General features: G+C 66.4%; 6 protein-coding genes across 6 annotated transcripts; all 6 read right to left on the bottom strand.

Moving 5' to 3' along the window:
• Window positions 1-870: 870 nt before the first annotated feature.
• EMIHUDRAFT_208963 (hypothetical protein) lies at window positions 871-2,687 on the bottom strand (the record flags this gene model as incomplete). The annotated part of the gene is made up of 4 exons (XM_005771807.1): window positions 871-1,087; window positions 1,424-2,153; window positions 2,221-2,449; window positions 2,526-2,687. The coding sequence occupies 4 exons, from the start codon at window positions 2,685-2,687 to the stop codon at window positions 871-873; spliced, it is 1,338 nt and encodes a 445-aa protein (XP_005771864.1).
• A 1,888-nt stretch (window positions 2,688-4,575) lies between these two features.
• On the bottom strand, window positions 4,576-5,067 carry EMIHUDRAFT_208964 (hypothetical protein; the record flags this gene model as incomplete). Its single annotated transcript, XM_005771808.1, has 1 exon — window positions 4,576-5,067. One exon carries the CDS (start codon window positions 5,065-5,067, stop codon window positions 4,576-4,578), a length of 492 nt encoding a protein of 163 aa, XP_005771865.1.
• Window positions 5,068-5,595: 528 nt separating this feature from the next.
• On the bottom strand, window positions 5,596-6,575 carry EMIHUDRAFT_54381 (Spo0B-associated GTPase; the record flags this gene model as incomplete). Its single annotated transcript, XM_005771809.1, has 4 exons — window positions 5,596-5,766; window positions 5,845-5,958; window positions 6,031-6,252; window positions 6,336-6,575. Coding segments are annotated over 4 exons (747 nt in total), but the record flags the coding sequence as incomplete, so codon positions are not given.
• Window positions 6,576-7,148: 573 nt separating this feature from the next.
• EMIHUDRAFT_208966 (hypothetical protein) lies at window positions 7,149-7,973 on the bottom strand (the record flags this gene model as incomplete). The annotated part of the gene is made up of 1 exon (XM_005771810.1): window positions 7,149-7,973. The coding sequence occupies one exon, from the start codon at window positions 7,971-7,973 to the stop codon at window positions 7,149-7,151; it is 825 nt and encodes a 274-aa protein (XP_005771867.1).
• A 1,517-nt stretch (window positions 7,974-9,490) lies between these two features.
• EMIHUDRAFT_65628 (hypothetical protein) lies at window positions 9,491-10,477 on the bottom strand (the record flags this gene model as incomplete). The annotated part of the gene is made up of 1 exon (XM_005771811.1): window positions 9,491-10,477. The coding sequence occupies one exon, from the start codon at window positions 10,475-10,477 to the stop codon at window positions 9,491-9,493; it is 987 nt and encodes a 328-aa protein (XP_005771868.1).
• Window positions 10,478-11,127: 650 nt separating this feature from the next.
• EMIHUDRAFT_55525 (hypothetical protein) lies at window positions 11,128-11,766 on the bottom strand (the record flags this gene model as incomplete). The annotated part of the gene is made up of 1 exon (XM_005771812.1): window positions 11,128-11,766. A coding segment is annotated over one exon (639 nt), but the record flags the coding sequence as incomplete, so codon positions are not given.
• Window positions 11,767-12,448: the final 682 nt, after the last annotated feature.

The following is a 12,448-nucleotide window of genomic DNA, read 5'->3' on the forward strand; positions in this document are numbered from 1 at the left end:
GTGCGAGGGAGTTTGTTGTAAATTTCTGTTTTCTTCTACGGCCCCCCTCCCTGTGCGAAGTGCGAACGCGCACCCCCATGGGTCAGGACTCTTTTGCACGTAGCCCGATCCCGATCATCCGGCCCGCTGGGTGCGCTTCAAGCATCAAGGCTTCGTACGGCTCCCCCCGGCCCTGGATATGAGGCGCCACCGAAAAGTCCTGCACTGTGCAGAGTCCCGCAAAAATATGCTGCAAAAATGCTCCAAGTGCGCCCCCCCATGCTGTGCAACGGAGTTTTGTTGTGAAATTCTCCTTCACATCTCACTCTGCAGCCTCGACACGCGCTCAGAGACTAACGCCCCCCTCAGCCCTCTCCACGGTCCAGATGCTCGGGCAGTCTCCACACCCTCACCTCGCCGTTCCAGCCCGAGTGCTCGAGCGAGACCCCCCCGACGGTGGGCTCGGCTGGCGACGGACTCGGGTCGCAGCGGCGGCACTCAAAGGCTGGCGGCTCGCCTGTGCGGCATCGCAGGGAGCACCCGGAATGAGGGTGCGCGCGGCGGGGAAGTGGGCGCAGGCGGCGAGCGCTCTCGACGCCGATCGTGCCTGCCTCTCGGCGGTTGCCGCGCGCCGAGCGGCCAGCGCCTCCTCTCCAAAGCGATCCGCGCGGCGGGAAGCGGCGGCTGTGGCAGCCTCCGCCGCCGCCGTCGCTGCTGCTACGCCCACCGCCGCCGCCTCGTCCGCTGACGCCTTCGCCTCTTGCACCCGGGTGCGAGCGCGGAGCCCCTCAATCTCGCTGCGCATGTTGCGGGCCGCGGCGATGGCGGCGAGCGCCTGAGCATGGGGTCCAGACCGGTGAGGAAGAGTCTTAATATGTATATGACAGACTCTCAGCGCAGCGCCTGCGCGTCGGCCTCGCCGATGCGCGCCTCTGTCTCCGCCTTCGCCGCAGAGACACGAGCCTCCACCTCCTCTGCCCTGGCGCGATGCTCCGCGTCGAGCGCTGCATCCTCCTCGGCCCAGCGCGACACTGCTGCCGACATCGCCGCCTCCGACTCCGCCTCCGCGGTAGCTTTGTCCTTTAGCCTCGCCGCTTCACGGACCGCCCTGCTCGCCGCAGCTCGCGAGCTCGCTGCCCGCTGCTCTTCGGCGGCGCGCACCATTCCCCTCGCTGCGCGACCCTCCGCCTCGCGCCTTCGCGCCTCCCGTGCGGCCGCCTCTGCGGCCGCCGCCTCCGCCGCCGCCTCCTTTGCCGCCTTGCGTCGCGCGCGCTCAGCCGCAGCTTCTTCTTCTCTCTTCCTCGCCTCCTCCTCGGCCTGCCGCTTTGCATCCTCCTCCTTGCGCAGGAGCCCCTCGGCCGCTTCCCGCCGCATTCTCGCCTCCCGCTCCACCGCCAAGGGCGGCAGTGCATCACGCAGCGCTGCCTCCAGTTGTGAGCGTGACAGGTCACCCGCATGAGACTGCGTGAGCTGATCTATCGCTACGCGTAGCGTCGGAAGCGCCGCGAGGGCCCGCCCGATGGCGGGGTCGGCTGCGGCGCTCGCCGCATACTCGGCGCATGTTATGCAGCCGCCTCCGTCCGCCTCCGTAGCAACGTCCCAGACGTGCAGCAAGCGCGCAACCGCCTCGGCCTGTTCCATCGCCGCAGTGAGGTCCGCGGATGAGAGTGCCATCGAGGCCTCTTCTGCCACAGCGCCCATCCCATCGCCTTGATGGGCAAGCACTGCCTCTGCCTCGTCCGTCATTGCCGCTGCGGCACGGAGACGACCCATGACGCTTGCAGCCACCTCTGGTGCGGAGGGCGCCGCAGCCGCCGCGGAACGCACGGCGGTATCCTCACCGACAGCACTGACCAAAGCTCCGATTGGGACAGGTCCGTTCGACGCGAGGGAGTTGTGTAGGGCTTCCATCGCGTCTCGCTCCGCCTCGATTCGCGCGCGATCGAACAGTCTCGGCTGCGGCCCGGGCTCAGATTGATCACTCTCACCCTTTGAGTTCTCGGCGGAGACGGTGAAGGCGTGGTAGAGAGCAGAGGCGCGGTCCGCTCCGCGAAATCGCTCCGGGACCTCACAGCTGAGCACGTCACCGGTCAGCTCTGACACGAGCGTGGGATCGCCGCCGCCGAGCGAGCGTGCCATCGCTCTGACACGATATGTCTTGATGGGCGTGCCGCCTAGCCGAGCAAAAGAAGAAAGTGTGCGACGGGTCAAGATGGCCGTGGCTATGGGTTGCAGCGTGACCGGTGTGGCTCGGCGCGTCCCATTCGAGTCTCAATCGATCGGCGGACAGGCGTGGCGGCGGCGGAGCTGGCGGCCGGCGCGCTGCGTGGACCTGCACAGTGAATGGCGAGCCACGGATAGGCGCATGCTTATGGCTGATGGAGACCTCATACCGCCCTGACTGAGGGTACGTGAGCGAGACGGTGTAGGTGCCGTCGCCATTGTCAGCAATCTGCTCTTTGACAGCCGCCTGCAACGGCGAATGACGGCGGCGGTGTGCGCGTGCACGGTGTAAACAGAGACAGCACGACAAGCCATTTGCTCACCTGGCCTCGAACGCTGACCTTGAAGGAGCCGCCACCGGTCGTGAGCCGTGCGCCGCCGGAGCCTGCTGCGACGATGGTGAATGAGGTTGGCACTTGCTGCGCCGTGAACCCAGTGAGACCGTCACCCTCGGCGGTACACTCCTTCCCCTCCACTGCGTCCATCGTGCATACGTCACGCTGGGCCGCGACCTGCCCGCCGGTCGCGCTCTGTCTCTGTTCGGTCGATGTAACCGTGGCGGTTTGACTCCTGGTTTTTACTTTTGTGGGCGCAGAAAAAATGCCAGCCCCTTCATAGCTAGCTCACTTTAAAATCCCTGTGCCGTCCTCCCATCCCTCCCTTGGGTTGTCTGTTTTCGTTCTTTTCCTTCAGTCCACCTCATGCCTCATGCGCCCCCCACGGAAGGGAACCGTCAGCGTCACCAGGTCACCATCGGCAGCTCGCCCCCACCCTGCACCCACCCCTCCTACCCCCCCCTCGCCGAATCGCGTTTCGTTCGTGCGCAATCCGTCCGGACGATCTCGCGCTTATCCGCGCGCGGCACTCGGGCCGCGCCGCCCTGGGGCTAGGGCCTAGGCGCCGCCCGCCCGCCCCGCGCGACGTCTCGGCGCACACGCGGGGTCCACGGACCACGGATCCTGCACGCTCGAGGCCGGCGGCGGCGGGGCGCGCGCGGGGGAGGATCTCTCTTGCCGGGTTGACGTGGGTAGAGAGCGGTTCTTGCCACGGGGCCGGGGGCGATCGCTCGGGAGACGGGAGCCTCGGCGCGCCGGGCGTGTGCGCGGCGCCGGCGGCGCGGCGCCCGGCGCGGCGCGGCGCCCGCGCTCTTTCCGGAGCAAAGTAGAAAAAAAAACTGTTCAAGTCTTAAAGGCAAAGCACAACGCTCTGCGGTTGGTGCACCCCTCACACTGACACATTCCCCTCATCCCCTACCCTTGGCTGAGCACATCTACCTGCGAGCTAGCATCTCCGCATTTTCTCTTCCAGTCATCCGCCCGCGCCGCGCGCCATCTCTGGGCGTCTAGTGCAGCCACTGACAGAGCTATTCCGAAGGAGTGGTCGACGCCTCGCCTAGAGTTCGGGTGGACTTGCGCACTGCTTAGCCCTGAGGTGGGAGTGTGTGCGAGGTGGTGTAATGTTGTCCCGTTTCAGGCGGCAGGTCAGGGGATTAGCCGGGAGGATTCGGCAGCTCAGCTGGGGGCTGAGCGTCTGCAGGCAGCCTTCCGCCCGCGCCGAAATTCACAGCCCTCCCGGGCCGACGGGGTGCTCCTTGGATCGGGCCCCGCTCCCCGCTTTTCCTGTACCTGGACTGTCCGGGTCAGGAGGGTGAGAGTATTGGGTGGGCAAGGGAAGTACATCTGGCGGGTGGCGATTGAGGGACAGCAAGTGGGTTGATTGGGGGGTCAATGGGCGCGCGGGTGGCGCTTTGTGGTCCTGGGCGAGCAGGGGCAGTGGTTAGGAGTCTTAGGCCTGGAGATGTGAGGATTGTCGAGATGTCATGCGAGAGCGGTGGGTGGGCGAAGGTAGCGCGGCTGGAGAGTGGTGTCCGAGGGACAATGATGAGTTGTCAGTTGGGGCGCGAGACGCGCGGGACAGTGTTGGAGGCGGCCAGTGAGATAGGGTTGGCTTTGAGCAGTGCAGCGAGTGTGTAGAGTCAAGCGTGGGAGCGGCGCGCGAGCACCGGATTTTTTTTGCTGTGCGAGTCGAGTTCGTGGCCGGTGCGCGGGAGATGAGTTGTCAGTTGGGGCGCGAGACGCGCGGGACAGTGTTGGAGGCGGCCAGTGAGGTAGGGTTGGCTTTGAGCAGTGCAGCGAGTGTGTGGTCGAGCGTGGGAGCGGCGCGCGAGCACCGGATTTTTTTGCTGTGCGAGCAAAGTAGAAAAGAACTCCAAAGTGCTTCTCGTTTTTTGGACGAGTTGACACACAGTCCGAGAGTGACCGCAATGTTGCTGCCTGCCAGCGGACGAAGACTCCAGACTGCATATGTCGCGACACCCCAGAGATTCGGAATAATGGAGAGACGCCCCAGATCTGTGCCTAGTCTGGTAGTCAGTCAGAACTGCTCCACCTCGCCATCGCTCTCAAGAAGCTCGAGTAGCTCCGCATCCACTGCCGCTCTCCGTCGCGCGCGCTCGCGAGCCGCCTCGTAGCCCTCCCCTTCCCCAAGCTCCTCCTCCTCCTCGCGGTCGCCGTAGCCGGCAAGCCGCGCCCGCACTGCCATCGCCGTCTCCTCGTAGTACTTGAAGTCGACGGCTCCGACCATGATGGTGTCGCCATTCTCGGCGCCCGCCCGCTTAAGGGCGGCGGAGACACCGAGCGCCCCCATGATGCGCTGGAACCGCTCCTGCGCCTCGTGGTAGTCCCAATTGGTCATCGCCGCGGCCTTCTCGATGCGCGCGCCCGAGACGGCCCACACGCGCGGCTGGACCGGCACGACGTTGCACTCGGCCGCCTCCTCGACCTCGTCGAGCGCGACGGTCGGCTCGAGCACCGACGGGGGCGGCTCGGCGGGCGCCGAAGCGACGAGCTTTCGGAGCCGGCCCATCAGCGCAGGCACCTAGGGAGGGAAGCGGGGCCGGCTCAGCAGGGCAAGAGAGGGCGCGGCTACCCCGCTGGAGCTGGCGCGTTTGCGCGCGAAGCCGCAGACACGGCGAGGACGCGCCTGCGGTGGGAGTGCAAAGGGTCTGAGCGCGTTCAGGCTGCGGCTGTGCCTGCGCGGAGGCAGCGCGCACTTATGCCCGGCGGCGGCGGCGAGCCTCTCCAGCAGCTGCGGGGCCGCCTCCGCGACGGCGGGCACGTCGAGCTTGTTGAGCACGATGACCTGGCGAGGCGAGCCAAAGCGGGTCGGCGGGTCGTTTTGTCGGTGCGAGGGCGGCTCTGCGCGCCTGGGGCTTGTTCGCAAGGCGGGGCGAGAAGAGGCGCAGCTCGGTGTTGACCGCCTGCACAAGGGTCCGCTGCGGCGGTTGGCGTGTGCGGGCTCCGCCGCGTCGGCGCACGCGCGCGCGGCCTCAAATCGCCGAGCGGGTCTGGGCTGGGGTTAGGGTTAGGGTTAGGTAGGCTAAACCTTTACCTCAAAGTCGCCGAGCGGGTCTGGGCGCGTGCCGTCGACGACGTGCAGGAGCAGCCTGCAGCGCTCGATGTGCCGCAGGAAGGCGCGCCCCAGACCCTTGCCCTCGTGCGCCCCCTCGAGCAAGCCGGGGATGTCGGCGAGGACGAGCGACGCCTGCAGCGAGGGGCGCGCCGCCTCAGCCCTGCCCCGCCTCAAGCCCCGGGGCGCTAGCGAGCGGGCGTCTGCCTCGGTGTCCGCCGCGGAGCGCCAGACGCCCAAGTTGGGGGTGACGGTGGTGAAGGCGTACGGCGCAATCTTCGGCTTGGCGTTCGTGGCGGCGGCGAGGAGAGAGGACTTGCCCGCGTTGGGTACGCCGACCAAGCCAACCTACCATCCGAACAAGCTCCCGTGCCGAGGGGGCTCGGGCGGGCTGCGGCGTGGCCAGCGCGCGCGAGGCACGTCCGCGAGCAGCTTGAGCTCGAGCTTGAGCCAGCGCTGCCCTCCCGGCTCGCCCTGCTCCGCGAGCCGAGGCGTCGTGTCCCGGGCAGTCTTGAAGGCTGCGTTCCCGCGCCCTCCTCGCCCTCCGCGAGCGACGCGCATGCTGTCGCCGTGCCGCAGCACCTCGCCCACCAGCGCGTCGTCCTCGTCCTGCCGCACGACCGTGCCGGGCGGCACGCGCACCTACCAGCGCCACTCACCGAGAGTGAGCCACGCACCTCGCGTGCGAAGGGAGAGAACTCTGACAGAGAGCGGCTGGCCGTGACGTCGCCGCCCGACTCGCCGTGCCGCGCCTTGCCCATGCCGTTCTGGCCGCCCGTCGCTCGGAAGTGGACCTCCTGCTTGAGCATGTTGAGTCCCTCGTCGCAGACGAGGTGAATGGAGCCGCCGCGCCCGCCGTTGCCGCCCGCCGGCCCCATCTTTGGCTTGTCCTTCTCGCGCCGGAAAGCAACGCACCCGTTGCCGCCGTCGCCTGCCTGCACCCAGATGCGCGCGCGGTCGAAAAAGAGCCAGTCCGCCTCGTCGTCGGCCTCGTCGGGCAGTCGCACACCGTACGAAAGCTCATCGTCCACGCCCAGCTCTGCGCCAAAGGAGCCGTCCGGCGCACGCAGCTGCTCAGCCATGAGCGGCGCTCGCGACACGCGAGATGCGGCCGCCCGCGACGCGGGACCAGTAGTGGCGTGGGTCACATGCGCGAGCGTCGGCAGGAGGAGCATAGTGTGACGGTCAGGCTAAAGCTCGATCAGCGGCGTAGGCACAGCGGGCGCGGTATTGGGATCTGGCCGTACCGCGTACCGCTGGGCGGCGAGCCGAGTGGCTCTCGAGCGAGCCAGCAGGTGGATTGAAGAATAACACCGGCCTCGCTGTCTCTCTCGCGTCCACCCATACCGCGTTGGTGTCCAGTCCGATGTTCTTCACCTTCCTACATACATACATACATCTCTGTAGCCACTCGACACTCAAAGCTCGCACCGACTCGTCATCGCTACCCCAAACATCGAAACGCCACAAAACAAGGTATTGCTAAAAATCTCTCTCTTGAAACGTCTGCGGCTGGGGAGCTGCAGAAAGCAACCCTGTCATTGGTCTTCCTTCCGGATCCTCGGCGCGGCGCGGACGGGCCGCAGGCCGTCAAGGTGCATGTAGGCGTCGTCCGACTCGTCCTCTGAGTCGCCCGAGGGGACCTCGGCGTAGGGCCGATACGCGCAGTGCTTGGGCCACTGCCACTCGAGTCTTCCGGTGGCGGGGTCAGTGAGAACCTCCCTCAGCGGCGGCAACAGGCGAGTGTAGCCGAGGTAGAGGGTGAGGGGCACCGTCAACGGGAAGAGGACGATGTACCAAAAGGCGCCGACCGCAAGGAGGAGGAGCACGAGGGGCGAAGCGGTCATAACGCCGCCCACAAGAGCAACAGATTGCACCGGCCGCTCGACGGCAAAGGCTTTCGCGCTCGATAACGCGTGGGCGACGACGCCGCTCTGCGTCAGGCCGACGGCGCCCGAGGTAAGCTGCCGCAGCGCGGAGGGAAGCAAAGTGCCGCACAGGGCGAGAAGGGCCACGGGGGCGCAGCAGAGGAGGCCGAGACCAGTCATGACGAGGCTGATAAACAGGAATGGCGTGAGCACCATCCCACACGCAGCAAGCGTGCAGGCAAGCATCGGTGACGCCCACGCCTGCGTCAAGATCCGGGAGACGCCTCTGTAGGCGACGGCGGAGAGCGCCACGGAGAAAGCGCCGAGGGAGACATCCGAATCTCTGTCGCTCGCCATCGACAGCCCCTCCGAGCGGCGCGACGCCGTCGCCCGAGTTGCGGAAAGCCTGGCCGCAGCCGCCTCCACCGCCTCGCTGCGGCGTGGCACTCCATCAACGACCGCCTTTCGAAAGGCGGCATCGATCGCGGCGGCCATTCGAGCCGTCTCCGCGGCCGATTCGTCCTCTTCCCCCGACACTCGCTCCTCTCCAGTTGGGGCTGTCGCTAACGGCGACACCTCGGGTGCTGCGCCGCTTGCAGTAGCAGCCTGGCAGGCCATCGCGACTCGTCGAGCCTGGGACGCCTGGCGAGCCAATGTTGCGCCCTCCCTCACCCTGCGAGTCGTGTCATTCGTCAGCACCACCTCAGCGAACCTTGATCTTCGGGCTGTCGGTGGCGCCCGGTTATTTTCCGACTCGCCGCGACTGCGCGCCCCCTTGGCGCGGCCGCCGTGCAGGATAGCAGAAGGGTACCGAGCTAGGTCTGCGCGTCGGTATATTGGCCCGGGGGGGCTCGCGCTCTCGGGGATTCGCCCGTCAAAGTGCTGCATTCCTCACGCGCTGATGCGTCAGGAGACAGGGCGGACGGACGTTGCCCCGCACAATGGATCCCACAACCATCATGTTAGTGATCTGTGATCTGTGATCTGTAAGGGTCCGCCCGCAGGCGCATTTTGTATACCGAGGCGGTGCCCGGTGCCGAGCGCAGGCAGAGCCCACAGGTCGGACCTTAAGACAGCATTGTAGATCCCTGGGCGAGCGAGGGTGGTGGAGAGTACCTTAGAGAGAGAGTGCCCCACTTGAGCACTTGAGCACTTGATAGGGTCGATTCCGCATGGTACGGGACCCCTATTCCCTATTGCTCCACTAGGATACAGTGCATGTGCATGCATCAGGGGGCAAATAGGGGGGCACACCACCCCGCGGCGGCCCCGAGTGTCGAGACCTCTCGGACTCGGTCGAAACGCGGGTCCTCTCGCGACACGCGAGGCGCGGGGACCTCGCTCCTCGGTCCTCGGCCCGCTCGGGGTCCTCGCCCTCCGTCCTCCGATAGGCCTTAGGCGATAGCGATACGCGACTCAATATGCACAATGGACTAAGCTGGCGAATGCGATTTCAGCTTCAGTATACAGTAATAAAAAAGCATGCTCCGTGGAGCGTGCGAGCATACAAGAAGGGGAGGAGGAAGAGGAGAGACGCCGGTGAGGACGAAGCAGAAACTAGCGCAGACGAGAGCAGGGCAGACCCGGGGACTGGGGAGCCGGAGCAGACGGCATCGGCCGCCGAGGGAACGTTGGGAAGAGGCACGAGGAGGGCGGCGACCTCAACCGACTATGGAGGACCCGTCGCCAGACGGCGCAGGGCAGAAGACGGTGAGGCGGAGCAGACGCGCAGGGCGAGACGAGGGAGGGAGCAGGACTTTGCGGAGATATCAGCAGGAGGATGTACGAAGAGATTAGGAGCAGCAGGGACCCCCCGAGGGACCATGTGGAAGACGGCTAGTGCTAGTCCCCCACCGGGAGGACGACCCCGGCTAGTGGCCGACCACACCCACAAAGAACCCTGCACAAAGAGATCCATACATATCTCACAGTAGAGGTGTCCGTTTTTATTTATTTATTTGTGCGCCAACCTGCATATCGGTCTTCGCACTTCGGTCAGCGCATAGAGCTCTCTATCCTCTTGCCGCATGCGGCGAGCTTCTGGCAAGTTCTTGGCCGTCCACCCACTGCACCACCTCGTCGGCGGCCGCCTCCCACCCGGCCGCCAGCATGATATCGTGCGGCGCGCCTCGCAGCACGCGCGCCCTCGTGCCCAGGAAGGCCGCCGTCTCCTCCACGCCCTCCGCGTCCACCACCCCGTCCGCCTCGGCGCCGATCACCAGCGCAGGCGGGGCCGTGGCGAGCCACGTTGCCCGGCCGACCGCGTCCGCCTGGCGCGACGGCAGCGCCTTGTTGAAGTCGGAGAGGTTGATGCCGCACCTCGAGTCGGCGGCGAAGCGGGCCACGTGCGCCTCCACCTCCTCCTCGCCCATCTCGTCGTCGAAGAAGAGCCGCCTCGCCACCGAGGAGGAGCGCGCAGCCTCCTTGAAGGCGAAGCCGCGCACGAGGAGCCACGCGGCCGCCGGCGAGCGGCGGACGAAGCGCAGCGTCATCGCACTGTTGCCCGACGGCGGGACAGAGCAGAGCAGGACGGCGGCCGAGGCGGCGTGGCCAGCCTCGAGGTACTTGAGGACCGAGGCGCCGCCAAAGGAGTGGCCGACCAGGACGGGCGGGCCGGCCGACGACGCGGCGAGAGGGCCGTCGACAAAGGCGGCGAGGTCAGACACGTGCTCCTCAATCTTGACGGAGCGCTGGCGGCAGTTGCCGGTGGGAGAGCCGCTGGTGCCGCGCAGCGAGACGGCGTGGCACTCGCAGCCAAGCGAGGCGGCGAAGCGGCCCATCCAGCGCTCCCAGCACCACGCGCCGTGAAAGCTGCCATGCACAAATAGCACCGGAGGCGAGCTCGGCGGCTCGCTGCCCGCCGGCCGCTGCACGAGCCACTCGAGACTGATGGAGGCGAGGTCCGCGCGACGACGCTCGAGCGGCGGCAGAGCGGAGAGAGCCGAGGAGCCGCGAGTCACGGCGAGCAGGAGCAACAGCGGGAGGAGCCGCGAGCGCATTTGCGCGGGCAAGGTGGTAAGCGTCGAACGTGCGTGGTTGCCTTGGCCCCCTTCGTCTTCGTCTTTCGCCGCTTCTTGGGCGCCGCGGGCGGCGGAGTGTGGAGTCGGCAGCGGCGGTGTGATGCGCAGCCGGTGATGCGAGTTCTGATTTCTTTTTCGGTCTCTCTTTAAAATCCCTCCCTGTTCTCCGCTTTAGGGAACCCCCCACCCAAACAAGAAGGAGAGCCGAGAGATTTTGTGCCCCACCCCATCCTAACTCTCCACACTTTCGCCTATTTCTTCGCCCCCGCGCCCCGCCCCCGCGCCCCGGGAAAGTCCGTCTCCTCTGTCACCTGTCAGTATTCTGCCTAGTTCGTAGTCCGCTGTGTGTCGTGTGTGGCCGTCGGCCTGAGTTTTCTTCCATCTTTCCTATTTGCTACTCGTCGAGATTTGTGTTACCGAGAAACACCCTCGGCCGCCGCCGCATCGCAGGAGCTCGCAAAGTAGGTCGGGTACGGCTCTCGCCCTGGCCACTGCACGCCCGCCTCGAGCAGCTCCACCAGCGGCGTTGGCTGCTCCGCCAAGCTCGCCGCCGCCGCAGCCTCCTCGGTCGCCTCGATCCCGTACGAGCGCCTGAGCACCGCTGTGATGAGCGGGTGGTCCTGAGTCGAGAGGAACTCGGACACGCTCATCCAGCGGCAGTCGCTGATCTCCTCCGGGTCGAGGTTAATCTCCGGCTCTCCGCCTCCCTCCGGCTCCAGCCGCGCCACGTAGTAGAGGTCACTCTTGCCCCAAGTCAGGCCGTGCCGGTGCCAGAAGCAGAGCAGCGACCTGAAGCGGGTCCGCACGCCCGTCTCCTCGAGCGTCTCTCGCACCGATGCGTCGCCAAAGGACTCGCCCGGGTCGAGGAGGCCGCCGGGCAGCTTCCACTGCGCCGAAGGGCTCCGCGTGCCGCTCTCGGCGTCGTCCCGCCACTCCCGCACCACGAGCAGCTTTCCCGTGTCGCTGATGCAGAGGCCCGCGATGCCGACCTGGTGCGTCGCGAAGGGCGGAACCTTGTCGGTGAGCCGCGGCTGCAGCCAGCGTTTAAGCACGACGTGGCGCCCGTCCGCGTCGAGAGGCACGTGGTGGAAGACGAAGCCGTGCTGCGCCGCCACGCTCGCGAGGCCGGCGTTCTCGATTGGTAGCTTGAACATGCACGACTTGACGCCCTCCGCCGTCCACCGCTCGAGGCTCGGCGCAATGCGCGCCTCAAACTCGGAGGGAGGCGGCGCACCGGCCTGCGTCCAGTCGAGGAGCACGCCTCGGTAAGGTAGACGCTGCACTGGCAGCGCCGAGGCGGCCATGCTCACGATCGTCGCCCGCTGGACGGCGCCGAGGCGGCTCAGCGGGAGGCGCATATATGCGCCACCGAGCGTGGTGTGCGGTGATTACGGCGACTGCGAGCTAAGCCGGTCCGAATAGAGGACTCTGTCGCCGCCGGTCGGTTCGCCGAAGGCTCTTGGTCTCGCCGCCGTCGGATGTCGAAAAGCGGAAGAAACGGTGCTGTTTTTCAGTGTACTTTTAGCTTAGAGCCGGTACTGCCATTCGGTTTTCCACAGTTTTCCATATGTGACTCGCCGGACGGACATAAAGCCAGTCGGACGGTCGGACGAAAAAGTCGTCCGACGTCCGGCGTCCGGCCCAAATCTGCTGCCGTCCGACCTACATGGCCGCGTGTGAGCAGTTTCGGTTTTCAACAAGAAATGTGCTAGTCGAGCCGCGGGGTACCCTGCCCAACAGCGCCGTCAGGATCTTCTCCTGCCTCGAGCCGAGATCGGTCTTGAACTGGGTATTCAGCATCGTGTCAGCCAGGTCGCCCATTTCGACCTCCCCCCACCTCTGCGCCGCGCCCGATTTGGTGTTAGGTGCATCGTGAGTGTCAACGACTGCCTTGCCCTGAGTTATCGCCTTCTTGATCTTGGCGATCGCAGTGGCGAGAAACACAGCATC

The sequence above is a fragment of the Emiliania huxleyi genome (genome assembly GCF_000372725.1).
Source record: "Emiliania huxleyi CCMP1516 unplaced genomic scaffold EMIHUscaffold_37, whole genome shotgun sequence".
In the NCBI taxonomy this organism is placed as follows: domain Eukaryota; phylum Haptophyta; order Isochrysidales; family Noelaerhabdaceae; genus Emiliania; species Emiliania huxleyi.